The sequence below is a fragment of the Desmodus rotundus genome, chromosome 10 (assembly GCF_022682495.2).
Source record: "Desmodus rotundus isolate HL8 chromosome 10, HLdesRot8A.1, whole genome shotgun sequence".
Taxonomy (NCBI): domain Eukaryota; kingdom Metazoa; phylum Chordata; class Mammalia; order Chiroptera; family Phyllostomidae; genus Desmodus; species Desmodus rotundus.
Genome location: NC_071396.1, coordinates 110,792,632 through 110,818,996, shown reverse-complemented (window position 1 = coordinate 110,818,996; position 26,365 = coordinate 110,792,632). Strand labels below are relative to the sequence as shown.

Here is a 26,365-nt window from a genome sequence, read left to right as displayed (position 1 = left end):
TAAGTTAACATTTTCCTGTAAATTGTTATAATTATTTTCGTCATGCAGTAGGTCTAGTATTTCCATAGTAGGTACACAGCTCAGGAATTACAATGTTAGCCTGGGAACAAAAATGGGTCCAAGTGCAAATGGTCAGTTGGAGTGTACATTTTCAGGGGCGTGAGCTCTGCATAATGAGATGCCATCTTTTCTCTGGAGCTTTAAGAAAATACAACTTTACTGTTTGGGGGGAAAGACTACATGGTTATCGTAAGGAATTGGACAGTGTGGAAAAGTGCAAGAAGAAAGGCAAAGCTGCCGAGAACTCCACTGTGCGGAGGGGACCAGCGAGGTTTTCTGTGGACTCCCTTCAGACAGCTGTAGACACATCCGCCCCTGCACGATTCGTGATCCCCTTTCTGTGACAAGGACACCATCCCATTTTAGTGAGTCCTATTTTTCCTGGCTACCTCCTTACTCTACAGATGTTTCGTCCTACATGTAACTCCTCTCCTTTCACCCCTGGTGGTTCAGTCTCCCACCTGCGATTATGTCCTTAGGTAAACTTCTGTCAGTGGGATTCCTAGGTGAAAGGCTCTACACCTGCTCCATCTGGCACATGTCCCCAAGTGGTCCACATCGTTCACACTGGTGACCACTCACAAGCCCCACCCCGCAGTGAGGCTCTGCCCACCCAGGCCTCAGTTCTCTTTAGTGACGGAGAGGCTCGGTTGGTGGGTGTGTATTTGAGTCAGGGGGCATGGCTGGGGACATCCTCTTAGCCCCTTTGACATAGAACTTCTCTGAAAGTGCAGTGGTGGCAGGTCGTGCCTGGTTACGCTGACCCGAGCCATGGCAGCAGCGGTGGTCCACACACGCGAGGGCTCAGAAAAGCGGCCGGAGGTCACAGATTCCAGGAGGATTTAAACAGCAGAGGCTCGGAGGCATTGTCCACGGGTTAATATCGGGCGCTTCCCCCTGCCTGCCGCGCCTCATTACCTTTGAACTTGGTTTTCTGGGGAACATCGACTGACGTGTACTTATTAACTGGATGCCTGTGTCTTTTATCAAGTTCCACGCAGGTCCAGAGAGTGAGGTAAAAATGGTGGGAGAAGTCAGTTCAAGGCCAGGTCAGTAGAATTTGGCCCGTGCAAGCCTGGTGCTAAGTGTCCTCTGGTTAGTGAGAGCTGATGTCTCGTGGGTGATGGCAAGACTCCACTTTCTGACGTGCACACAGTTGCGTCTCTAGCCTGCCCATGAGGTCGGCCTGTCCAGAATGGTGACGTGGAACCAGCACCGATGCCGGGGAGGCGGTGGTGGGCCCAGCCGAGGGTTTTCAGTGCCTGGCTCACCGGCAGCCTTGTCTCTCTTGTAGACAAGGCCTTGGCGTGTGTATTTCTACTCAGGTCTCTCAGCGCCTACGGTTTTCCCGTGGCAGAGCTGAGCAAAAACAGGCCAGGACACAAAACGCATCCAGCCTGCTCTTCTACTGTCTGCCTTCTTCACCAAGTATTAAATAAATGTCACTCTCGCCCTCCCTTAGTAGCCCCCGTGGGCTATGAGACACCCGATAGCAGTGGACACGCACCGAACACGCACTGAACATGGATGGGCATCGTCCGTGTCAGACGGTGTGCCAGGTGCTTTTCACATGCAAAGCCTGCCTTTGCGCCTGCGCTGTTCATTCTGAAACTCAGCCTCTCGGGCTGGTAGTGGTGGTGGTGTCCTTTTTAAAGGGAAGAAAGCGTGGCCTTGGAGCTCCAGTACCTTGCTCAAATGACACGGCCAGGGAGGCATTAGAGCCAGGATTTCAGTCCAGGACGTGGGAGTCCGCAGTCCGAGTTCTCCTGCCCGCTCTGTGGGTCGGGCGTGAGGCCGCGGGAGTTCTGAAGATCACTAGCGAAGCTTTAAAAGGAAAAAGCCACCCTGTTGGTGCAGGTTGTTACCATTTGCTTTGAGATTTTTCTCCCCATATCCAGAATTCTCCATAGGGACCAGGGAGAAAGCAAAGCGAAGCTGTGAAAGGAGAGATTTGAGTAAAAAGAGAACCGGCAGCAGGAACAAAAAGAGGGTGAACAGTGCCTTTCTTTCCACCTGCTGTCGCTGTGATACACAGCCCCTCCGGAGTCAAGGGAGCCGCCTGCCCAGCTTGCCACAGGGCAGCCCTGAAGCAGGCCTGGGGGTGGGGGGCTCCCGGGCCCCTGTTCCTAACAGAGGGCATCTGGCTGGCCTTAAGAGTCAGCGTGGTCTTGTGTGAGAGAGAGACCCTTTGCATACGTGTTAGGCAGGCCCGAGGAGGTTAACCGTTTTCCAAAGGCCTCTGAAACGGCTGGCCGGGGACGGGTTGTTCTGAGTGGAAATCTGATGCGCTTGCAGCTCTGATGAAATCTGTCCGTGGGCTCAGCCAGTGCCCTGCCCGCCCCCTTGCTGATCGCCAGCCCTCATCCTCCGTGGGTGACATTCTCTCTTTCCTCGTCTGCCAGAGGCCCCTCTCCACTTGAACATGGCCTCCCGGAGACCCTCGTGTCCTCTGCATGCCGTCCTCTGACTCTGCGTCCCTGCTGCCCCTGCCCCGGGACCGGGTTGATGGGGGTATCCGACCGTCTCATCCGTCCTGTGCTCCTCACAGCACAGATACACGTTGTTAGTACGTTGAAGAGCAGAAATTCTGGAAGAAAATCAAAAAGCTTTATCTTGTGGAAACAGATTAGGCTTTCTCGGCTGAGTTCCTTTCCAGTGGCTTCCCATGGGATTTAGAGTCAAGTCCCACCTGTCTGACGGCCTTGGTGTACTCCGGCCCCTGCCCCCTCGCCCACCTGCACAAGGGACACTGCCCCCCCCCCCCCCCCCCCCCGCCCCCGTCTCTGTGCCCAGACGGGCCTTCTCCATTTCTCAAACAAGTCGGGCTAGTTTCTGCCGGAAGACCTTCCTCTTGGTCTCCCTCTGCCTGGTGTATGTTCCCGGAGTCGCCATCCCCTGCTGGTCACAGCCCCGGGTCATTTCCCAGAGAGGGGAATTTTCTGTCTCATCGTCCTCTTTCACCTCCTTGTCAGTGCTGACTTCAGTCGCTGTCTCTTTTTCCGTGTCTGCTGGCTGCTGTCCTCCACCAGACGGGGCTCTGACCCTCCTCACTGTTCTGCGCCCTGGCCCATGATCGCTGCTCAGTAGTGGCTGGCACTGCTGGGCCGGTGACTGTGTGCATGCTAGTCCCCATGTCTCCAGGGCCACCACCAGGGGTGCAAATGCCGATGGCAAGCATGGGTTTCACGATGAAAACAGTCAGGGTGATGTCCAGAGCGTTAGTACCGACCGGTCTGTGTCCTCACCATACACACCTGGCAGATCTCTGTTTCCACATCCTCGGCAGCATTCAGGCTGCTGTGTGTGTGTGTATTTAAATCATAGCTTTTCTAACAGGTGGGCAGTCGAATCTCACTGTGGTTTTAATTTTGGGGGGCTAACGAGGTGGGCTTGTTATGTGCTTGTTTGCTATGCACATATCTTTTCAGAAGAAATGTCTGTTCAAGTCTTTTGTCCTTTCGCTATTTGGATTGCTTGTTTCCTTACTGTTCAGGTTACAGAACTCTTTATTCTGCATGTAAGTCCTTTGTCAGATAGGACACTGGCCAAGAATGTTCCCCCAGTCAGGGGCTTGTCATTTCCTTCTCTTAATAAGATCTTTTAAAGAATCAAGGCTTCAGTTTTTAGGAAGTCCAGTTTATTCATTTTTCCCTATACATATGACACTTTCACTATCCTGGCTGAGAGCTGTTTGCCTAGTCCTAAGTTTCTTTGAAAAAGCTTTCCACTCTGTATTTCGATCTGTGATGTGTTTGGGGTTGATTTTTGTATAAAGTGTAAGGTTTAGGTCAAGATGTGTTGTTGTTCAGGCACAGTTGTCTCCACTCCCCCCGCCCCCGCCTCCCCAACAAGATTTTTTGAACGACTGATGTCCAGCTGTCCAGACCGCTTGTCGAAAAGACTCCTTCCTCCATCAAATTGCTTTTGCATCTTCGTCAGAAATTGGGTGGAAGCTTTTGCATGGTCCGTTTCCGGTTCTCTGCTCTGTCCCTTGGTTGGCATGTGTGTCTCCCTGCCGGGGCCACACGTTCTTGAAGACCAGAGCCACAGCCTGAGTCTCAGATCCGTGGTGCAGTGAGCTAGGGGAGGGTTGAAGCAGCAAAGTGACGTGGCCTGACTTCCATTTAAATTATCGCTCTGGCGGGTGTGAAGAGTACATGGTCAGGGGCCAGGGACACCAGGCGAGGGGTGGTGTGGTGGAGGTGGGAAAATTGGTCAGATTCCAGCTGCATTATAAAAGGTGAGCCCACAGGATGTCCTAGGACTCTGCGTGAAGTGTGAGAGATAAGATGGTCACGTAGAGCCCCAGGGCTTTGACCTGAGCAATTGGATGAACCAAATTGTCATGGACGGAGGTGGGGAAAGGTGAGGATGGAGTAAGTTTTGAGAGAGCAGGTCTGTGTGGTTTTTAATGTTTGGTTTGAGGACGCTACCAGACTTGTAGGTGGAGATGTGATGCAGACAGTGGATCCAAGAATCCAGAGTTTAGAGAGAGGCGACCTCTCTCTAAACTGAAAATAAAGATTCAGGTGTTGTCAGCCTTTTTGAAGAAATGATGCTGGTTGTGACAGCCGAGGATTGTGAAATGCAGGGCCCTGGGGTACTCCCACATGAAGAGGGACAAGAGAGAGGGGATGGAAGCATGCCCGGTGAGGCGGGGGGCAGATCCCGAGAGTACGGCATGCTGGAAGCCAGTGCCAGTGTCCCCCAGAGGGCACCCTGACCTCCAGGGTGTGAGTCAGTCAGGTGGGGCTGGGGGCCCACGGGTGGCATCCCCGCAGAGCCTAGAGGAGCGGCTTTGGTCCATGGGCAGGGAGCTGGAGACAGCCGGGGGGTGGGGGGAGCTAACAAACCTTGCAGAGGGTTCCCCCCGGGGGAGCAGGAAAATGGGGAGTGCCTGTAGAGTGCAGCGTGGTCACAGCAGAGACCGTGTGTGTGTGTATGTGTGTGTGCGTGTGTGCACAGGGGCGTGAGTGTTAGGATCGGAGAAACAACACCCCGCTTGCAGCTCCAGGGCCATAGGCCCGTGCTGGGGCTGAGGGCGAGGCACGGCTCCTCTGTGCAGAGCAGTGAGTGGGGAGGCTGAAGCCCTGCCTGGGGGGGCTGTGTCTCCAGTTGGCTGACTCATTGTGTCTGACCGAAGGAGACCACTTCAGCAGTGGTGACACTAAAGAAAACTGGTCAGGGCACACTAAAAACACCAAGAATTTTGCTTCTCTCTTTCAAGGAGAGAACATCGTGTGGTCTTGTGGTCCCAGCTACAGTATCTGTCTGTCGTCACTCTGATGACCTCTGAGGATTGTCCCCCGTGGAGAATGTTCGTTATCTGTAGGATACCTTGTTCCTGCTGACTCTTGTCATTGGTTCTCTGACTTAATAGGACCAGACCAGTTGATTTAATCCATAGAAATCACTTCAAGATGAAGGGGGGTGTAGGAAGAAGGGGTGGGGTCTGCTGGTGCTGGACTTGGCCTTCAGCGTTTCTGGGTCGGGAACTGTACCTGGCCTGGACAGGGTTCTTTGTGGCAGGTCTCACATAGGGTGGGGAAGAAAGGGAACTGATATTCCTTGAATGTCTAGTATGTGCCGGGCAGTCTGGTAATTACATCATTTACCCTTCTGTGCAGTTTGATTGGGGAGGTAGTTGATGCTGGGGAAGTGGGGGCTCAGAAAGATCAGTAAGTACCCTCCTGGTCTCTCCCTGGAGATGTGGCAGAGCTGGCCCTCGGGTCCAGGGTCTAGCACCCCCAAGCCCGTGCTTTGCCGGTAGCCCAGCACTGTCTGGACGCAGAGGCTCTGCCGACTGGGGAGCAGTCACTACTTTCTGGGACACTTCTAGAGCAGGACGTGGGGACCGGAGGAGTGTGAGGGGGTACCTGGCAGAGCCTGAGAGGGGGTCGGGCATGCATGGGCGAGGTGAAGACAGGGCTCTCCGTGAGCTTGTGCCTCATTGGACACTGCGGTAAGTGATACAGGAAAGCGTTATCTGTAAAGGAGTGGGGAATGATTCGTGCTTAATTCTTTCTACTTCCTTCCCTCCAATAACAAGGGAAAAAACTATCAAACTGTTGTCGACTGATAAATAATAGTATCAACTAGGTGTTTTGTCACCAAAAAGGATTTATTTGGGACAAGGAAGCGCTCTCACCCAGACGTGGCAGGCACGGGCACACTCCGCTTGCCTGCCCAGACTGGGGGGTGGGGGTGGGACTGGGGGGTGCTTATAGACGTGAAAAGGAAGTTAAAGGAGGGGCAGTCAGGACCACAGAGCTTTCACTCTGAACAGGGCGCTCTGCCTGTGGAGGGCCGGCACTTCCTTCAGCCTCCAGCTCCTCCCACCCCCCGTCGCACGGACTGTGTTCTGCGTTTGCTTCCAGTTCCTGTTGGTCTTCGTCCCACTGCCTTCGTACCCATGTGAAGTGGGCTGCGCAGGGTGCCTGCTGGTCTCCAGGGTGCCACTGTGTTCTGGCCTCTGCGTGCTGTCCTTTCCTTTGCAAGAATGCCTGCCCGCTCCCCTAGTCCCAGAGCCCTAGCCTCCTGGAGCCCCAGCCTCCCCTCCCTGGCCCCGTTTGGGCCTCTAGCACCTGGGCCAGGTGATCTTTCACCTGTTGTGCTGGCTACACACCTGGGGCTGACTGTGTGCAGCTGTTCCTCGTCTGCCTGTCAGTCTCCCCCCAGATCATGGCTTCCCCACCGTGGTGACAGTCGAACTGGGCAGGGCTCGCAGCAGATGTTCCAGTGGGCAGATGGCTCTCAGAAGCCAGCTGGGCCGATGCATGGAGAGCCCTCGCTGCAAGTTTCATCCTAGGACCACCAGCGTGAAACCGGGAGGCGAGGCTCGTGAACCTGGTCCCAGGCTTCAAGGATGCGGCGCAGGGGGCCTGCACAGCCCTGGGCAGTGCCACGCACTGGGCTCCTCCACAGAGTCCACGCTGGCACCATGCACAGTGTCTGGTGGCCTGGCCAGCTCCGAGGCCTCCATTCTTTGCCTCCTTGGGCAAACAGCATCTGGAAATGATAGAAAACATTTGGTCAGGCAACTTATTTTGTTTTAAATCTTTTTTTGTTTTAAATCCTCACCCAAGGGTGTGATTATTATTTTTGAGAGAGAGGAAGGGAGAAAGAGAGAGGAACATCTGTGTGAGAGAGAAACATGGATCCCGTGTCTCCCGTAGGTGTCCTGACCAGGGATCAAACCTGCAGCCTAGGCATGTGCCCAGACCAGGGGTCGAACCCTCAACCTTTTGGTTACGGGACAGCCCTGCAGCCAGCTGAGCTCCCAGCCAGGGCCTGTTCTAAATCTTTTGAAAACTGTTTGCTCTCCAAACTCCTTTGAGTTGTTCTCATGTGTGGCTGAACTATTGCAGATAATCTCTGTACACACATCACTTTTGCCTAGTCATTGTTTACTCTGCGGGTTTTTTGGCAGTGTGAAGTGTTTGGCTTGAAAGTCCCGAGGTGGTGGACTTTGGGTCCACATCACATTACAACTAAGTGGGAAGGTTTTGTTTTGTTTTTTAATTGTTGTTTGTTTTTGCTTAATTGAAGTGAGCCCTGGGAGGGAATGCCGTGCGTGCATGTTGTGACAGCCAGTGTAGTTTTGCTCACACTTCTGGGCTTTTTTCAGGGACAGCCTGGCAGCCATGTAGCAGACTGAGCTAGGAGTGTGTGTGTGTGTGTGTGTGTGCCCTTTGAATATTTGTGGGCAAGGCCCAGGACAGCGGGGCAAATGACAAAGTCCCTTCACGTCTAGAGGAAGCGAGACAGATTTCCCTCTAAATTCCCAGCGGGAAATGTATGAAGAAACTTTTTTTTCAGACATCCCGTCTAAGGTCACTCTGCTCAGAAACATAAAAATGGTCCGGTCACGTGCGTGCACCAAGACAAGGGGGAGGCTGCCCTGGGTCGGCCGGGGGCGGGGGCCCTGCTCCGTCTCCTTCACAAGCCGTCAGTGTGGCGCTGGCCTTATTTCCTCTGGGTCCCAGTTGCTCCGCCTCTGATGTTAAGGACGTAGGGCCTCTGCAGGTCCTTTTAGATTTGCAACTTCTGGGATCTTAACCTTCAGCTGGGCCTTTGAGCCAAGATCTCCGCCCACAGATGAGGAGGAGGAGCCAGAGATTTCAGGAAGCTGGGAGTGTGCTGGGTAGAGGGGAGGGGGTGGAGAGGCCCTGTACTGCCCCTGTCTGCACTCAGAGCTGGCTGTTCAGCAGTGACCCTGCGGCCCTCGGACACACCACCCTGCTCTGCGGGAACTCCTCGTGGTCCGACCCTTGACACCGCTCTGAAGGCCGTCTGTCCATTGTGTGGTCCATTCTGACCACCCAGCCTGTGTTAGCCTGGGCTCTCCAGAGAGACAGAACCAGTGGGAGACACACACAGTCCAGAGAGGAAGGCCACCAGGTCCCACACTATGCCATCTGCCAGCTGAGACCAGGAAAGCTGGTGGGTCACTCGGCAGGACCGAGAACCAGGAGAGCCAAGGGGGCAAATCCCAGTTCAAGGGCAGCAGAAGATGAGGACATGTCCCTGCCAAAAACCGGGGCAGGAAAAGCGGGGTGGATTCCTCCTTCCTCTCATTCTGTCCCAGGCCTCTGTGGATTGCAGGACACTCACGGACATTAGGGGAGGTCACCTGGTTTACTGGGCCCACCGATTCCAATGCTGATCTCCTCCAGAAACACCCTCCCGGACGCACTGGGAAATAACGCCTAGCCTGGGCATCCCCGGCGCCAGTCTGACTGACATGCAGAAGGAGCCTGCGTCCGGCCTCCTGGACTTCGCCGTCTTCACACGTGTCTCTTCACTAACCCCGCACACCGAGCACACTTCAGTCCCTAAGCCTTCACTGCTGCTCGTGCTCCTGAGGGCTCTTGTCTGTATCTACTCTGTCCGTGCAAATTCCAGCCTAAAGGGGCCTTGCTTATGTTTAAAGGTATTTACAAGGTGCCCAATGGTTAAATGTTGGATAAATTACGATGGTGCCTTGACATTTCTCTAATTGTTTAGTGTATAATGTGAAGACCAATGCCCTAGTTTGGCTTTAAGTTTCTCAACACCGGGGAGTATGTTTGTTCGCATGTCACGTGCTTTTGGACTTTGGTACCTGACACGTGCTGTTTCTTGACAAAATGATTGATGTAGTAAGTGGAATCGAGCTCAGAGGAACCCCAAACAGCTGTGCTTGCACAAGGTAGGAGTTTATTCACGCGTTGTGAGGAGATGTGCTCTGCCGTCCAGGTGCGGTGTGCTGGCTGCATCAAGCCCCTGGGGCTACACTTCTAGTCCACTTCTTGGCCATTTCTAAGGTCTGGCCCTCATGGCAAGTTCAGAGGCAGCCTCCCCATTCCAGAGAACAGGATGGACAAAGGGCAAAGGGGGCACAGTACACCAAAGGGCAGGCTTCTAGAAGGTTCTCCTGACACTTAATGCGTACATTTCATTAGCGGGCATTTAGTCCATGGCATACCCAGCTGCAAAGGAGGCTGGGAAAAGTCTCTATTCTGAGTAGCTGTTTCCCAACCACAGGCTTAAGCGTTGGGGGGAGGGAGAAGCTTACGGTGGCACAATGAGCTGTTTTCACCCCCGCTGATGTGGTTTTGCTCCCAGGCACCTCCGGGGCTCTGCAGGTGTTGAAGCTCTTTGTGGACAAGTGTAGGGGGCCTTTGCTTTGCCTGCAGAAATTCACCATGTGGACTTTTGAGCAGACACATGAAGTGGTCAGAAGGGCCTTCGAGGACGAGTGTTCCAGCAGATGTACAAGACGGCTTAGAACAGTGAGGGCTGGAGAGAGCAAGGCCTGTTCAGTGGCTGGAGCTGTGAACTCGATGAGAAGCCCTCCCTGGCTTTATTTACAAGAATGTAAGGCTCTCCTGCCCTGTAAACAGGATCTTCTAACCCTTGACTTTGAAATGTTATCATTTGTTTTGCCAAAGACACTAAAACATAGAGATTATAGGAGTTCAGGTCAAAAACTCAGTAAAAATATTCTGTATCAAGCCTAAGACTATCTCATGTATGAAACTGTTGGGGAAAAAAATAACTTCCTTCTACCCTCAAGGTTCTTCTGACTGGTGTAATAATCAAATTCACATGAGACAGATTAGCGAGAGAAAAACAAATTCAAATTTAATAACAGGTATACCTCCTATACACATGGGAGAGACCCAGCAACAGTGAGTAACTCGCCGAAAAAGGTGGAAGCCATTCCCTTCAGTGCTGCTTTTGCCAAAGGCAGAGAAGATGTTGGGGGTGGGGAGTCCGTTGGGGGAGACGACCAGGAAAAGCACAGCATACAAGGGCAAGGTTATTGGGCAGATGTGAGTCCTGCCTGGTGCCTTGATGGTGAAGGCAGGCCTGGCACAGTGCAGGAGGCACCCCTGTAGGTGGACGTGTCCCTTACGAAGGTGAGCGTCCAAGGCTGGAACTTCTGCTTGGTGTTCAGAGCTTCTCCCACACCTGCCATTGCTTACAATTAGCCAGCCAACATAATCCACATCCCAGAGAGGCATGTTTTGGGGTGGTAAACTTAGTTCACCTTATTTGTATTAAAAGGGAACGTAACTAGTGAAGGTCATGCCAAAAATATATTGTATACGCATCTTCATTGTGTGGGGAGAGAATCTAAGGAACTGTAGAACGGCCATCGGAGCAGACAATAGGAATGAAGAATGGCCCGCGAGAGTGTTTCTGCTCGGCGATCGGTTTCTGCCTCCGTGGTACTGCAGGCTGCGTATTTGAGTCTAGGGTGACTGATTCTGCTCGCATTTTCTGTCTCCTTAAGGTTATTGCCTACACATTACGAGTTTATTTATTGAAATTATCTGTATCCGGAGTGGCATCTAAGTCTATCGTTTTTATCTTGCCAGTTGCCAGTTTTTATAGATCATTTTTAGCGTACACTATTACACGTGAAATAGAATTTCCCTGCAATTTCATACGTCCTGGGTACTGCGGCATCTCTGGCAATGCATTCGCCCCTTTACTTAATTTAACGCTTCTCGTCGGCCTCATTCGAAGACGGGTTTGAGGTGCTCCTCTCATTGTGTGGAGTCTCTGATTCTCGGCCGCTCCACGTACAGAAGTAACGCAAGGCCACGCCTGCATCCCTTCTCCTTCCTCCATATCTGACCCCGGTCTGTTTGCACTGTTTTGCTCTGGGGAAGCATCTTCTGCTATTTTAGTCTGATATTCTTTTTTTTTCTTCTGTGTATGGGAAATTGGACTCATGTTTTCATTTGAAAAAAGTTACATGTTGCATGTGGTACCGCTCTCTCTCCTAGTTACACTGAAGTACTGTATTTTTTGGACTATAAGACACAGGCTCAACAAGCACCTTCACGGGCATGACCGATCTGTGGGGGAGGGGCGGCCTCACCCCCCCGCGGGCGGGCCTTGGCACGTTGAGATGCCCCAGTGAAGGCCAAAGGTCTCCCTTAGTTGCCCGTTGTCAACAGAAGTACCTGTCCTTTTCTTGAATGTACTGATACTCATTTCACACTTTCTGTTTTCTGTCTCATTTGTGTTTCTCTCATTTCCATATGCTCTTGGGAGACCCTGGACTTGGACAAATCCTCAAACGCACGAGCACAATTACAACTGTATCTCTTGCATTAAACCAAGCATGACTGGAAAGGCCGAGGAGACCACTTCAGACCTTTACTGGTTGTGAAAGGACTACAGCCGTGAAGCTCCGGCTTTATGTCAAACTAGTATAAACACATAACCCAGAATGAACTGTGTCACACAAGGCTCGGTTGCGTTGGGTTTACTTTGACCCTCCCTCTGCAATGCCCTGGGCCTGGCAGGTGGTAAAACAGGTGAGACTTGATCCTGAGAACTGCCACAGAGCCACGGAGAAGAGTCCTCTGGTCCTTGGCCAACTTCAACTTTTCTGTTGGCTGCTCCCTCCCAGATATGTGAGGGGACAGATGCTGCTTTCTCCCAGGGCAGCTTGGTGCAGGCTGGACCCCTGTTCTAGTCCATGGCCCTCACCTGTGAGCCCCTCACCTGCAGGGGGAGCGCCTTTCGGTTCACACCCAGGTGGTCTCTGTCTCCTGAAGCGGGTTTGCGTGGTCCATGGCTGTGCTCAGCAGCTATGTGACTCCTTCACTCCTGCCTCCCAGGGCAGGCGATGCAAGTTCATGCTCGCATCTCCTATGACTGCAAGTTCAGGACCTACTGGGTGACTCATGAATAACCACAACTCCCAGGCTGTGTCAGTGAAGGCCAGCAGTCATTTCTCTGCTCTTCCTTTAGCCTCAGATTAACTGCTTCTTCCGGATCAATTCACAATGATTTTTTTGTGTACTTTCACGTGTCCCACACAATGCCTTGCACATACGAGACAGTAAATATTTTTATTAAAGAGACTGGACAACAGTTACATATGAAAGGATACGGTCAGAGCCATTATGAGTTCAGGAAGAGGAGAGTGGTATAAGGTTGGCATGAGAAGGCTGTCGTTGACCACTGGCTGGTTAGAGCTCACAGTTTCAAAACCAGAGTGGGACCATCTGCGCTTATCTCATCTGTTTGTCTAAAAATTACTGATATGTTCTTCTTTGCGTGCACTAGGCCTTGCACCAGGTACTTGGGTGACAGTGACGGACGTGGCAGACAGAGTCCCTGTCCTCAGGACTCTCACTGACGCATTGATGTATGTGTAACTCGGGTGGTGCTGAGTTCAGACCGGAGCCCAGCACAGAGCTCTGAACCCTTCAGAGCGACAGCTCGGGGTGCAGGAAATAACGTGTGGGAGAGGAAAATGCCGGAGCTGAGACACGGATGGAGGTTGGAGCTGCAGCCCCGCGGGAGGGCTGTGGCAGGGGCCGAGGGGAACGGGAAGATGGGAAGATGTCGGGGATTTGCCAATGCTGGTGGCTGGGGGGACCCACCACTGACGCATGTCTGTGTTACTGTGCCATTTGCCTCCCTTCACAGCCACCGCTACCGACCACCCTGGACTGGGCTCCGAAAGCCCTGTATTTGCCCCTGCCTGAGCTGTCAGGGGCTTGGTCTAGGGAGGTGGTGGTGGTCGTGGTGAGAGGGGAGCACTCAGGCATCTTTTCAGGTTAGCCACCTGGATTTGCTGGTGGACTGGAATGAGGAGGACGCAGGAGGGAATTCGACTCCCTGGTTTGGGCCACAGCAACTGGGGTTTGGCGGCAACTGTACGGAGGATGGAAGGAAGGGGAAGCACACGTTTGGTCTTTGTTTGGTCGTGTCTAGTCTGGGACGGGCATCAGACTGGAGGGAATGGGTCTTGTGGGCTGCTGCGTGCAGGAGGAGGCGGGAGCCCAGGGGACGTTGGTGGCATTGCCATTCGACTGCTGTCCTTGGGAGACGGGCCACATTGTGGTCCCGAGACTCAGGCCCGTGCAGGGGGAAGGTGGACTAGGCCCCGGGGTGCTCCCGTGCTGAGATCCGAGGCCGCGCACGTGGCAGCGCAAGGTGTGTGTGACTGTGTGTGTGTCGAGTGAGCTGACTTCGCACTTAACGCAAATGGAAACAAGTCCTCCTCCAGAAAAATGGGACCTTTATGTTAGAAGGATGCTCTGGTGAAGATGCTTCTAATCCCGTTGTCCTCCTTCCTGTTCCCCAGGCCATGCCCTCCGTCTGCCTGGCTCTGAAGCTGTGGCCGGCCCATGCATGTGGCAGGAGGGAGGTCCCAGAGCTCCCACGTGGCTCAGTCTTCCGGAGAATTCTGCCTCTTTCGTTACCTCTGGTCTTGCTTGCGTGCACCTGGGCACTGTGCTCTTTCCCTCAGAAAAGCCTCCGATAATTTTGCCCCTCCCCCTGCGTCATTCTACCATTTTGCTTTTCCAAAGGCTTGTCTTGTTTTTGGGCCACCCCACATCCTATAACTGGTCCCAAAAGATGGTCGCTCGTGCTCTGAGGGCTTCTGGACAGAGGTCGCAGACGTGCCCGTCTCAGAACTAGACGGTGCCCACAGCCATGTCCCCAGGTTTTCTCTGTCACGATTTCCAGCAGGTGCAGGAGAATGTTTATTTAGTCTTAGATGTAAGTGTGTTTATTAAAACACACAGCTAACAGGTGGGAGCAGAGTAACAAATGCACCATTGAGTTTCATGATTTAGATTTCATTTAGTTGGCAGCGTGTCACTGTCTGTCTGTCTCTCCCCCCCCCGCCCCCCGTCTCCCCCCCCCCCCCCCCCCCCCCCCGTTTCAAGGAAAATATTGGGTATGGCAATAAGGCATTTCCGGATTTTTTTATTGTCCTATCAAGTCTTGAGTTATTTGGTCCAAAAAATCAGTTTTTAGGCTTTATTTTTCTTACTGATTTTTTAAATCTTTAGGGTAGGGCAAAAGTATCTTCGTACCAATTCATTTATTCTGTGCTATAGTTTTTTTTAAACGGTGCTCAGTGAAACCGGTATAACCCACGGTGTTTCTCTCTCATTGTCCACACCCCCCGCCCCGGGAAAAGTGCCTCACAAATAATTTTGGGACTAAATCATAGCTCGCTAGCAAGATACACGCCTACATCCAAACACATCCCATTTTGTCTCTTGTGCCTGCGCAGTCGTTGAGAAGTTGCCCTTTTGTTTCAGGTTAAGAAAGTTGTGTCACTCTCAATGAAGGAGCATGTGTACTTTCTGAACTTTAAAGTCAAATTCTATGTTTTTAGAAGTTGCCTAATGTTATGATTCTTTATCAAAGGCCAGAATGTGTTTTTAGCCTCACTTGAATTTTCCGTCGGAGACAGGCTGTGCTGGAAACTAGGGGTTTCCTCTGGGCGGATTGTCTGCCTGCCCACCCAGATCCTCGCAGGGGCCACCAGTTATGGAACTCGCTCACGAGTGAAGTCACGCACCCAGAAGGAAGGGCTGGCAGAATTTGCATAATCTGTGAGTGCTAAGTTAGTTGCTTTATATACAGCTCCCTTGCCCAACGATAAACAAACTGTCCCAAGTCCACACACTGCGTTGTCATTGTCATTGTCACAGCCTGCAGATGCTTCCAGAAGCTTCCCACTGCCTTTGGGGGTGAGCCTGCCCCTCCTGTACCTCCACTGTGTGTCCCATGCTTATGTTTATGGGGGCTTCCCATACCCTGAATGTCCCAGTAGGAGACACTTAAATAAGTTTGGAAATACCTACACGATGTAATGGCGTACAGCTGTTTAAAAAGCCACGCTGAGGGATAAGGGTGGAAAATTTCTAATAAAAATGCTGGATAATATTTATTGCTCATACGTCATGTACCAGATGCATATAACAACACATTCAATCCTCAGAAGCTGTATCAGTGCCATTATTTTCCCAAGTTCACGTAGTAGGAGTGACCCCCGCAGACTGTCTCTGTGCCGTATGCGGTGTTCTACTTTTTGTCGAACAGAACTGGGTGCGTTTGGTAGCGATCAGTTTTCTCTATAAAATTATTCACACACATACACATACGTGCATCCAGGTTTCTCTGGATGGCAAGATCATGGGCGATGTAGGTGATTTTTATTTTCTTTTTGTGCTTTCCAATTTTTCTACAATGTAGATGGATTACTTTCACAAATAGTAGAGAAAAAATAAGTGAATTTGTTTAGCACTAATATGTTTAAACAAAGGAGGAGGAGAGACAGATTTCACACCAGAACAATTGTCTACCTTCCTAAAACTTTATGTGCCTTTACATCTTCCCCTGTTGGCAGAAATTAAGAAGAGAGGACAGTCAATTGTGCAAGTGAGAATTATTTTGTTTAGTTATTGGACGCGGACAGGTGCTTTGCTCAAGGGCAGTGAGTGTTTGATCCAAGGCACAGGTGGCAAACACAAGGCCCTCCACCTTGTTTTATCTGGCCCGGCACCTTGTTTCTACCCAGCGGCAGTGCCAAGCTCTCACTTAACTGTTAAGGAGTAGTTACACTTATACAGTCCTAAAATGACCTTCAGTCCTTTGAAGGCAACCTCGAGGCTGATGTGTTCTCTGGTAAGAATGAATTTGACACCTCTGATCTAAGGTAATAATGAAGTTCAATTTAAGAAGGTTTTTTTCTCCCATGAAAGTATTTAGGGTGATATAACCAAGCATGCTCCCTTTGCTTGACTGATAATCCCTTCCCTTGCTTGCACCTGTGTACGTGACTCGGCCCGCCTGTCAATCCCCACCCTGCATCTCGACCATCCTTGGTTGTTTTGCCATTAAGGCGGCTAAAAGCTCTGGAGTGTAGAACTGAACTCTTTCCTCTTTGCTTCTGTTCCCTGTCAGCGACATAGCCAAGTTCCTATGGCACCTGCTTGCTTTTCTTTTCTTTGTGACTAGAAGGTAAATTCTACAAGAGGCACGGGGCTTACTTACCTGTCCACCGGCTGTACCCTCTCTGTACTGGGCAGACGCACAGAGAGCTTTTCAAAGATGCATTGTCATCTACGGTGTAATGGTGTACGTTTGCACCTGGACCAAGAGGTCAAAGGGATAGGACTCAAGAAAGAAGAGATTAGATAAAAATTAAGAAGAGCAATTTTGAAAAGCAAAGAGGATGTTGTCAAAGGATTAAAAATATCTGCCTACTGCTCTTAATGCCATCGGAATAACCCAGAACTGGACACCTTACTGTGGAAGAAGGTTTCTCTGCACTTTCAGGAAGGCTCTGGAAGGCAAAGGAGTGCGGTGGTTTCGTGCTCATCACGGGGGTGTTACACTCACATGCTGTCATCTGTGACTTCTGGAGTGAACTCTTTGGTTAAATAAACTAGCCACTTCCTTGATCTCATTTGCTTGGAAAAAAAATATCTATTACGATTTTTTTAGTCTGTCTCTCTGTGTGTCCTTTGAACAGCATCCCGGTGGGGAGGAAGTCTTACGGGAGCAAGCTGGGGGCGACGCTACCGAGAACTTCGAGGATGTCGGGCACTCCACGGATGCGAGAGAGTTGTCCAAAACATACATCATCGGGGAAGTGCATCCAGTGAGTAGCCCGGAAACTTCTGTCGTATGTCTCGTCATGGCGGTGCATGAAGGGGAGGCTATGGGAGGCTCTTTGGGGGGAAGCCTGAGGGTGGGGCCGTTCACAGCATTTCTGTGTTCTCCCTGAGTGGGGGCGGGCTTTCGGAGGAAGGAGATGGCACTCTGAGAAAATAAGCTTCATTTATCTGGAAGTTTGAATTGCCCACATACCTTCGTCTTTGTCCTTCACGAAAGGGAGCAGTTTTACGGTAGTCAGAGGAGCCTCCCTTCACATGTGCCATTTTCCCCCCCTCCCCATTCTGAAGTGTCAGAGGGTCGAGCGGTGGGTTTGTAGGCGTGGCCGGCAGCATTTTTGTCTCATCTGCCTATTGGGCTCACTAGTGGTCAGCCTTTAGACGCACTTGACCTTGAACGGACTCAGCTGGGGGTTTAAGAAGATTGCGACCCTACAAATGGGAGATTGCAGGGATTCACTGAGGGTATCACACAAATCATACACACACTCAGACACAAAGGACCAGACATGTTTACCAACCTAGACAGATGAACCTAAAATGATAATCGCTGAGTGGTAGTGTTTTTTAGAAATCTCAGAGAAAGCGAGCGCTTGGGAAACGGTACTTTTGTAGACATTTCCCTTCTGTAATGTGCCTGTTTTTCATTGCAGGATGACAGGGCAAAGATACAGAAGCCCACGGTAAGTGTGCCCGCCTCGAGTGTCTCACTGGCTGCAGTGTCGTCCCTGGGTATCCCCCCCGCAAAGCAGAGGGCAAAGGTCTCCTCCCTGAGGCCAGCGCAGGAGTGCTGCCAGGCTAGACGCATCGGAGCCTGCCGGGCTGGCTCAGCGGCCTTTCTGTTTGTGTAGGTCAGTCACGGTGTTTCATTAGGGGAGCTGTGTGTTCTCTTCACGAGACTCTCAATACTTAAAATCGCTTTCCCACCATGATGGCCAGCGGATCCCTGTTGAAGAGCGACTTTTTGTAGCTGGCCCTGTGCTTCTGCAGCGAACGGTTTGACCTGGCACCATTTTCAGAGAGCTTAAAAGGGAGCGGAGGTCTTAATACTTAAGCCTTTGAGGACACGACCCCTGTCTTCATCTCCACATCTCTGGGACATCGTAGATGTTCCATAAATACTTTCTGGCTAAATGTAATGTTGTTTGAATTAAATGATAACTTTTTGGTGCATTTATCCTTAGGAAAGGAAAATAATTCTAGTGATACTAGTTGTGTGCCCTGGTCTTCCAGCCCTTCTCTCTGAGCTGGCCACCTCACTCATATCTGAAGACAAATCCGCAGTAAGAGGGGGTGACAACAGCCAACGTTTGTCACAAGTGCAAGTGGGAAAAATAGTTCTTGGCCTGTAGTTAAAGGACTGTGCAGGGTTTCACTTAAAATGAGTGACAGAAAGTGTCACTTGTCCGTCTCAAATGGTGTCCTTGGTTTTGTTAGAGAGAGCACAAGAGTAAGACCGCACAGGGCCCATATTGAGACCTTGTGAACTCATTCGCTAGTGGCTGCTGACAAGACGTTGTCTAAATTTAATCTGCAAGAAAATCAAGCAATTAATCCAGCAGAGCATGAAGGCCGCTGTTGACCTTGGCACCCCAGACAGAACAATAAAGGTGTGCACGGTGCAGTTCTATCACCTTCTCGCCTTTCCTGATTCAAGGCGAGCTTCAGGGCCATGGCTGACCCCAGTCCTTTGGGAAGATGAAAGATGGACGTTAGACTTTGAACTGACTCTGGAACAATTGCTGACGATCTTTGCGGTTGGTTTATGTGGCTTCAGCACCTTTTCTGAGGCTACATTTTAAACTGCTGACATTCCGGCGGGCATTGAAGCGTTTGCTTTCTCTATAAAGCCTGTCAGGAAAAAAGTATATCTTCTCCTGTTAGGGATTCCGTATTTAACAATCTTGGTGCAAATCATTCGGCTGTAACCAAATAAGGACTTGGTGAGGCTCATCATGTGAACTTAGATCTAATGCAGGTCCGACCACGTCCTGAACGAGGAGGCCCACGGGCAGCAGGCACCAGTCAGGGCTGAGGTCTCCCATTTTCAGGCCTTATTTTTCTTTTCAGTGTCAGACTCTCTTCTCTGTTTGCCCGTAGAACGCATGTGACTTCGCTTTCTGTAGAGTGGGACTGGAGGAAGGCGGGACAAGAACTCGCTCTTTTTCTTACAGGCCGTAAGCAAATGCTGCAGAAAAAAATACGTGACCCCTTTTGTACACCGTGCCCCTGGTTTACCAGAAGAAGAGAGTGTCCTTAGTGGCCGCTTTTGTTGTGTGTGCCTGTATAACCGTCCATCCCTCTGCGGACCGATCAGTGTATGCTGGGGTCTGAAGTTTTCAAATGTTGCCTGCTTAAAACAGCTACACAGTTGAATTGTGAAATCAGATGCACCGAAGATTATTAGCTTGAATCTGCCCAAAGGACACCACGATGCCGGTGGCCGGAGCAAGATCTCTGGAGACATAGAAATGACGCACTTTAGATTAAACACATCCGTATCCACCAGGTTGCTCCCATGGAAGATTTTAGTGGTTGTGGTTTTCACAGCGTTGCTGTGTGCATGACTTTATCTGGGTCTCACGGCGTCCCTGTGGGACCCAGGGCCGGTGAAGACAGTGGCGCTCAGACCTTGCCCCGAGCTTTTTGACCTTGCAGCCCCACGGCCGGCAGCCGCTGCAGGGTTGCCCATTGCAGTCTCCGCAGCGCATGTAGGCTCGAGACTTTGCATGGAAGGCATCCATCTTCTAATAGTGTTCTTAGGGATGAGTTCAGGGAAAGAACGGGCTAAGTCAGGTGACCTTATTAATGAGATGACTTTGATTTGCCAGAGCTCGGTGGGCTTTGCAGGCTTTTATGTAGAGCTTATCATGTACCATTTTAATTGTTAGCCCACTTGAGATGGAGCCCCTCAAGGTCACAGAGTGAACAGGTGGCAGAGCCTGTAGGCAAACCATGGTGTTTTCTTCCTTTTTGTCATCGACCTGCCGATTAAACACCCAAAGCCCAACTTAGCCCCTTCATAGTCAGGGCAGGAGAGACCGTTTCCCTTTGCACCAAAGCGCTAATTGTTAATTCAAACTTGCTTTGACTCTCAAGCATCCTGGGTTAGGAGCCTAACAGACACAGAGCAATCAGTGGACACGACCTGTTAAAGTTCAGCTCTTTGCGAGGTCTCTGCTGTCGCTGGTGGTGGTTACGACGTGCTGGCTGTGCTTTAGCCTTGGTGCTCGGGGCACCCGGGGCGGGGCAGGGCCAGGCCACTGAGGCTCCAGACTTGTCAGCATGTTCAGCGAACCGCACGTGCCTGTGCCCGGCCTAACAAAATACGGGTGAACGTTCGCCTGCTGTTTGCTAGTTCAGGAGTAACTCTCTAGTGTGACAGTGTTTCACCTTCCACGAACTATTGATTGTGTCTTTCTTCTCATAGCTAAATGATATTTTTGCATATTTCAGTTACTTTGAAGCACCTTTGCTAATTTTACTTGTCATATAGCAAATTTGAAAAACCACCTTGCCGTAGTTATGAATACTTTTTGTAGTCTCTGGGATTGACCATTGCTCCAAAAGATAATAACTGTTGAGTTTTCTTTTTCAATGACTTGTTTTCTCCCCGCTCCTGTGTCAGGACTGTTAACGGCCATGTTCCCAGGTTGGTGGGTTGCAGAACTGCTTTGCTGGCTCCTCCCGAACGGGTTCCCGCCCGTCCACGGGAGCTTTCGCGCGCCTTGCTGTGTGAGCTTCGCCTCAGTGCCGACCCTGCACACCGCCGCCTGTTTTGCTAATGGCTTTTGTCCCGTGCTTTGGGACACTGCAGAGAGGAGCTCTAACACAGCTGCGTTATCAACAGCCACCTTCCTTTGAGGCACTAATGCTTCTGCTGGTGTGGAATTTCAAAACAATGCTGCCTAACATTTGTGAGCCTGGAAACGTCTGTATTTCACGAGGCCTTGGTTATTTGGCTGTTTGGGGAAGTGTGCATTTCCCAGAGCCCTCTCGGGTCACACTCCTGGTGGTGGCGAGGACTCTCAGAAGCAGCTGGGGGGTGAACAGGCCGGGGCTGAGGAAGACCTCTGTGTGCAGGGTGTCCTTATTCAGAGGTTCTTGGTGGGTGACAGTGTGGGTCGGTCCCCAAGGCCTCCAGTGCCTTTCTAGAACTGTCTTGTCAGAGTTCAAGGTTATGCAGAGTGCAGCAATTTAAATGGCAGTTCTCAATTTCTTTCTTTTCAGCTGACTTGTCTCTTAATACAATCTGGGGACACTTTTAGTTCATATAAGATTTGAATGAAATAAATGTTTTTAACTGAACGTTTCATTCATGGTTTTGAAGAACTAAATCCTCCTGCTAAAGATAATGGTGGGGTCGTGTGTGTGTAAATCACATCTGTTGTTCCTTCCTGTGTTAAAGTATTTAGATATCTGTGGGCACAGGACAGTTTATGTAGCCTATTAGTTTTTAACAATTTCTTCCAGATTATCTAGGTTGTGTTCGTAAGTAATTTAAATATAGACCTTTCTTAAACTTTTCTCTTCTGGAAAAAATGGTGAAATTAGGCATTTTAGTGGAAGGAGTACATGATGTAATTTTCCCTTTCAACGTCTCTTTGAAGAATGCATTGCGTGGAACACTGTGATCGTGTTTTGAAACAGGTTTTGAGTCCATCGTTCCCTTTAACTTGTTTTACTTTTCCTCTCCATTTCAGGATATTCTCATCACTACAGTTGACTCTAACTACAGGTACGTGGTAGCTTTCTTTTCAGTTGTCCTTGTGAGCGGAAGGCTCATGAACTCAGAGGGACTGGAGGCCTCTCCCTGACCACAGGGCACCCACGGGCCTCTCCACTCGGCACCCCGACTGCTCAGGGCATCCCTCCCTAAAACGCAGGCGGCTCAGACTGCGGGCTTTCTCCAGAATGAGCCCGAATGTCACCCTCCCACTGTGTCTGCCCTAAGGAGCAGACGGGACACAGTTGAGTCCCCTTTCACTCCCCAGGCAAACGTTTTCTCCCCTTCCTCCCTGGCGCACAGTGCCTCCATCCCTGAGCGTGGACCAGTTTCCCACGGGCCCTGAAACTGCACTCTGCAGTCCGAGTGCGGCCCAGATTTCCGTACCTTAGTCCAAGATCGTAGGAGCGTTTTCGGCAGCTCTGTTACATTGACTTGTGTAATTGCCATCAGATAGTTCTGTTTTGGGGACCCAAGCTCCACGCCACAACCACAGGTCGCTGCAGAGGTTGTTTCGCCCCATCAAAGGTAATTTATTGCCCTGTCTCGCACCGGCCCTGCCTCCCGGCAGTCCTCCGCCCTCTTCTTCACTGTCACACAGTTTCTTCCGAAAGGGACACTGAAAGCCCCCCCAAAATGAAAAGTCGCCCGGAATCCTCCTGCAGCTGAGACCTTTGCGTCAGACCTGGTCTTTGGACGGGTGTGTGTGCAGAGGAGCGAAGGGTGGAGGTTGTATGACAGGAGGTGGATGTGCCCCTGGCCGGTGTCTGGCTTTGTTCAGACTCTAAAACCTGTATATTCCTCTTTCCTAAGAAACGATGGGTGCAGATCTAGCTCTGTCCTCGATTTGATCCGTAATTCTGCACCTCGGGACTGAGCAGGATGTCAAGGAGGGATTGTGTGAACCTCCACCCGTGGGCCACAGATGGGTAGTCTGGACACGCTGTTTGTCAACACGGCAAAGCTACTGCACGGGTGTAAAGATCTGATTTGCAGCAGAGAGCCACCGGCGGCAGAGCCGTGGTGCTGGTAGCAACCTTAGTCACCGTCCGGGTCAGAGCCCTTACCTCTCTTCCAGCTCAGGGCCCGGGATTTGCCCTTGGCTGTGGACCTTGCCCACAGCTCTCCCAAAATGAGGGCCTCGGTCCTCTGGTTCTTAGTTTAGTGCCATTTTAAGTTATTAACAAATACATGGAATTAGAATAAAACCTGTGAGGAGTATTCTTTTGTGAGCTGGTGACATGTACCCAGACTTGATGTCCTTTAGGAAAGTCCCTAGTCCTAGCTAGTAGCAGCTTTTGGGGGAATGGTTCCTAGTTCTTTGTACAAGTTTATAGAAATAGATATAAGTGGAGTTGGGGGGTTGGCCTTTAGTTTTCTCATAAGGCGAGAACAATAGAGGAATTGCCAGAACAACTACCAGCCGCGTCACTTTTAGTAAGAGTCGTCTTTTCACCCAGAGAGGTTAGAGAGGGATTTTCGTGGTACTTAGGAGGTGTGCAGATGCTGAGCCAAGAACACTGTGCAAGCATCATTGCTGTTCCTTTCCAGCTGGTGGACCAACTGGGCGATCCCAGCTATCTCAGCGCTGGCGGTGGGCCTGATGTACCACTTCTACATGGCGGAAGACTAATCGCATCCTCAGAAGCCAATGAAGGGACAGACATCTTTGGATCGGGAAGAATGAGGCCCGAGTTCACTGCTTCGACTGACAGAAACCTTCACCTGAAAAGTAATTTTAACAAGCCCGTTTCCCTTCCTCCCACATGAGACACAAAACAAACCCAAAGGATCTCTTCTCTCTGCTCTTGAACTTTCGCAGGGTGCTTTTTTCTTCATCAGCTTTATTTTGCTGTTCTGTGGCTACATCGTTTAGTTACTGTAGGCATAGGCATGATCTTTTAGAAATATATCTGGCTTTTCAAATATAACACCATGTGTGCCTGTCGATTGGGTATATAACTGCCTCTGATGTTTAAAATCTCCGGTTGCTTAGCGAGTCGTTTAACGTGCCGCTCATTCAGGCCCACGTGGCTCATGCCATATGGCGTGAGAAAGGGAATCCCTAGCTGAGTAACTTGGTATTATGTTTCCAATTTAGTTTCTTTTTCGAGGAAATTAAGAGAGGCCCTGGAAATGGTAGCGTAAGGATTTCTAAAACATTGTTCTTCCTGAAATGGATGGTCAAAAGAGAAAGGGGCCTATAGGATGTAGAAAAGAGAGTGCATCTCTTCTTTGATTAAAAAGCACCAGCAACAGACAGGCAGACAAACTTCTGAGCCGGGAGAGGACATTACAACTGCCTCTTCTCTTGGCTCCAAAATATCGTAGCGAAGAAAATTTTCGGTTATATAGGTTCTCAATTTTAAAAATTGCTCATTTGGAGGCAAAAACTGTTTGTGTGTTCTTATAAGGAAATGTCGGTGTCCTAACCCATTAAAACACTCATTTGAAAGAGATGGTGGGGCATTTGCAATCTGATTTTTGAAGTCACTGCGCTGTTGGTGGTGAGTGTGGGGATGGTGGCGCGGCCAGGAGGACTGAGTCACTCACCTTTGACCACCTTCTCCACCCCATGCCTTTTCCACTATGGAAGCCTGGGGGACGAATGTGTGGTTGTCGGTGTTCCGGAGTTAGCTATGATTGTGCAAGTGTCCACGGGCATGCTGGCTGCCACCGAGTGCCGGGGTGCTTCAGAAATCACTGACGCCCTGGAAAGGGATTGTTTTATTATTACAGAGTATAAATTTGTATAACCGTTGACATGTGTCCCCTCTGCCTTTTTTGTCACTGAAAGTTACAGTTGGAGTCAACATCGGGGGGTGGGGACAGGTGCTGTATCCCATGGGAAAATGCCCTGCAGAGGAATCCTTGATTCAGATTTCAATAAACACATGCCTGGAGCAAAAATCACGCCTCCTGTGGTGGACTCAACGTGCTCTGACACGTGCCGCGGAGTTCGGGGACGGCCACCGACTCACAGTCCGAGGCTGTGACGCAGACGTGCTGTTGTGACTTCGCCACAGGTAGCTCAGCCCACAAATGAGTGTGAGGACCCCCGAGCTGCTTTCTGACGCTCATGCATCACGGACTTCCACGGGAAGTGCCTCAGTGTTCCCTCTAGGCACAGAGAGCCCCTGGGGCGCTGCCTGAGATGCATTTGTCAGCGCCCTTGTGAGGGGCGTGTCTGGAAAAGGAGCAGTAAAACCGAAGAGATCAAAGCAAGAAATGACTAAGCTACCAGGGCTTTCTGTGAGCTAAAACCACACTCCTGTGGACCGTTGCTCATGGAGACCGCGTGGCGTTGCCATGGGAGACGGGAGAACTTGTGGGGGCTCAAAAAGGTTGCCTTGAGTACATGCAAGTTTTAAAATTATGCCTGGGGAGGTATTTCTTCTTTTGGTTCATTTACGCTTTATTTATCTCTGGAAGAAGTTTAGCTGTGGCATTGCTTTGGTTTGCCAAAGTACATTCTCAAGAACTTCATTAACACCGGAAGTTATAATGGTAATTTTATTATTCATCTCGTATTACTCTCTGGGTTAATGGAACTTTCGATGAATACAATTTAATATACTATAATTACAATTTACATGGTTGTTGTGTTTATACATAATATTATTACCATTTTTATTAACTGACACTTTGGAGCACTCACGGGTTGCCAGACGCTGTCCCGAGTTGTCAGCTCGAACCATGTCCTGTTGTCTTCCCAATCACCGCCAAACTCTCCGTCTGCGATGGCAAGGCCAGCCTAAATTTGGGCGGCTCCAAACGTGCTTCCTGTGACGGCAAGAATCCCCGTGGGATCGCCTGCGTGATGGCTGACTTCTGCCGGAGCAGGTGCTGTGTGTGCACTGGGAGGATGATGTGTGGGAAGGGATGCGCGGGAGCTTCTGTCTCCTCACGGAGGTGAGTGCTCGCACAACCGCTGTTAGAGGAGGGATCCCAGGGAGCCACAGAGCGAGTCTCAGGGTGCTGCTGTCCTGTCCCGGCGAAGGCGCTCCCCACCGCCAGGTTCCCTGCAGGACCGTGACTTGGGCACAGAGCTGCGCAGCCTCGGCTTTCTGCTGCCGCCCTTCCCTCGACTCTATTCCCCTCACTCTGCTTCCCTCCTGCCCCACGTCACCACGGGTACACCCTTAGAATGAAGCAGGATCGGAGAACAAGGAGCTGCGCTTGGAGTGAAGGTAATTTGTATTTCCAAGTAACTTACTGAGGTTGTGATTTCTAACTCTAAAGCCTGAAATTTTACTACTTTTAACAACACTGGTCCTGAATCAGCTTTGAAATGAATTGAAGTGGGTGTATCCTATCCTAGAGACTAAAGGATTGGTTTGTATGTGATTTTTAAGAAGTTCGGCTTTTGCTTGATTGGTGTGGCTCAGTGGATTGAGTGCTGGCCTGCGAACTGAAAGGTCACTGGTTTGATTCCCAGTCAGGGCACATGCCTGGGTTGTGGGCCAGGTTCCTGGTTGGGGGCTCTAGAGAGGCAACCAGTAGATGCTTCTCTCACACATCAGTGTTTCTCTCTACTCCTTTCCTTCCCCTCTTTCTACAAAATAAAAAAATTAAAAAAAAAAAAGAAGGCCAGCTTTTGAGAGCCATAACAAACAGCTGTAGTTGGACACTTTTATCTCTGATT

At 50.6% G+C, this 26,365-nt stretch overlaps 1 protein-coding gene across 3 annotated transcripts in view; it reads left to right on the top strand.

The window, feature by feature from the left end:
- Window positions 1-24,630, top strand: part of CYB5A (cytochrome b5 type A) — a 30,244-nt gene extending 5,614 nt beyond the window's left edge. Inside the window, exons 2-6 of one of the 3 annotated variants that reach the window (XR_011650490.1) lie at window positions 16,853-16,981; window positions 17,648-17,677; window positions 20,623-20,646; window positions 21,698-21,732; window positions 23,272-24,630. Coding sequence is in view for 2 of the 3 variants with exons in the window: in XM_053912509.2 (XP_053768484.1) it covers window positions 16,853-16,981; window positions 17,648-17,677; window positions 19,169-19,369 (360 nt within the window). In the remaining variant the exon portion in view is untranslated. Of the gene's footprint in view, window positions 1-16,852; window positions 16,982-17,647; window positions 17,678-19,168; window positions 19,385-20,622; window positions 20,647-21,697; window positions 21,733-23,271 lie in introns of those variants that run through there. The other 2 variants (XM_024580239.4, XM_053912509.2) reach the window with 2 other exon arrangements.
- The last annotated feature ends 1,735 nt before the right edge of the window (window positions 24,631-26,365 follow it).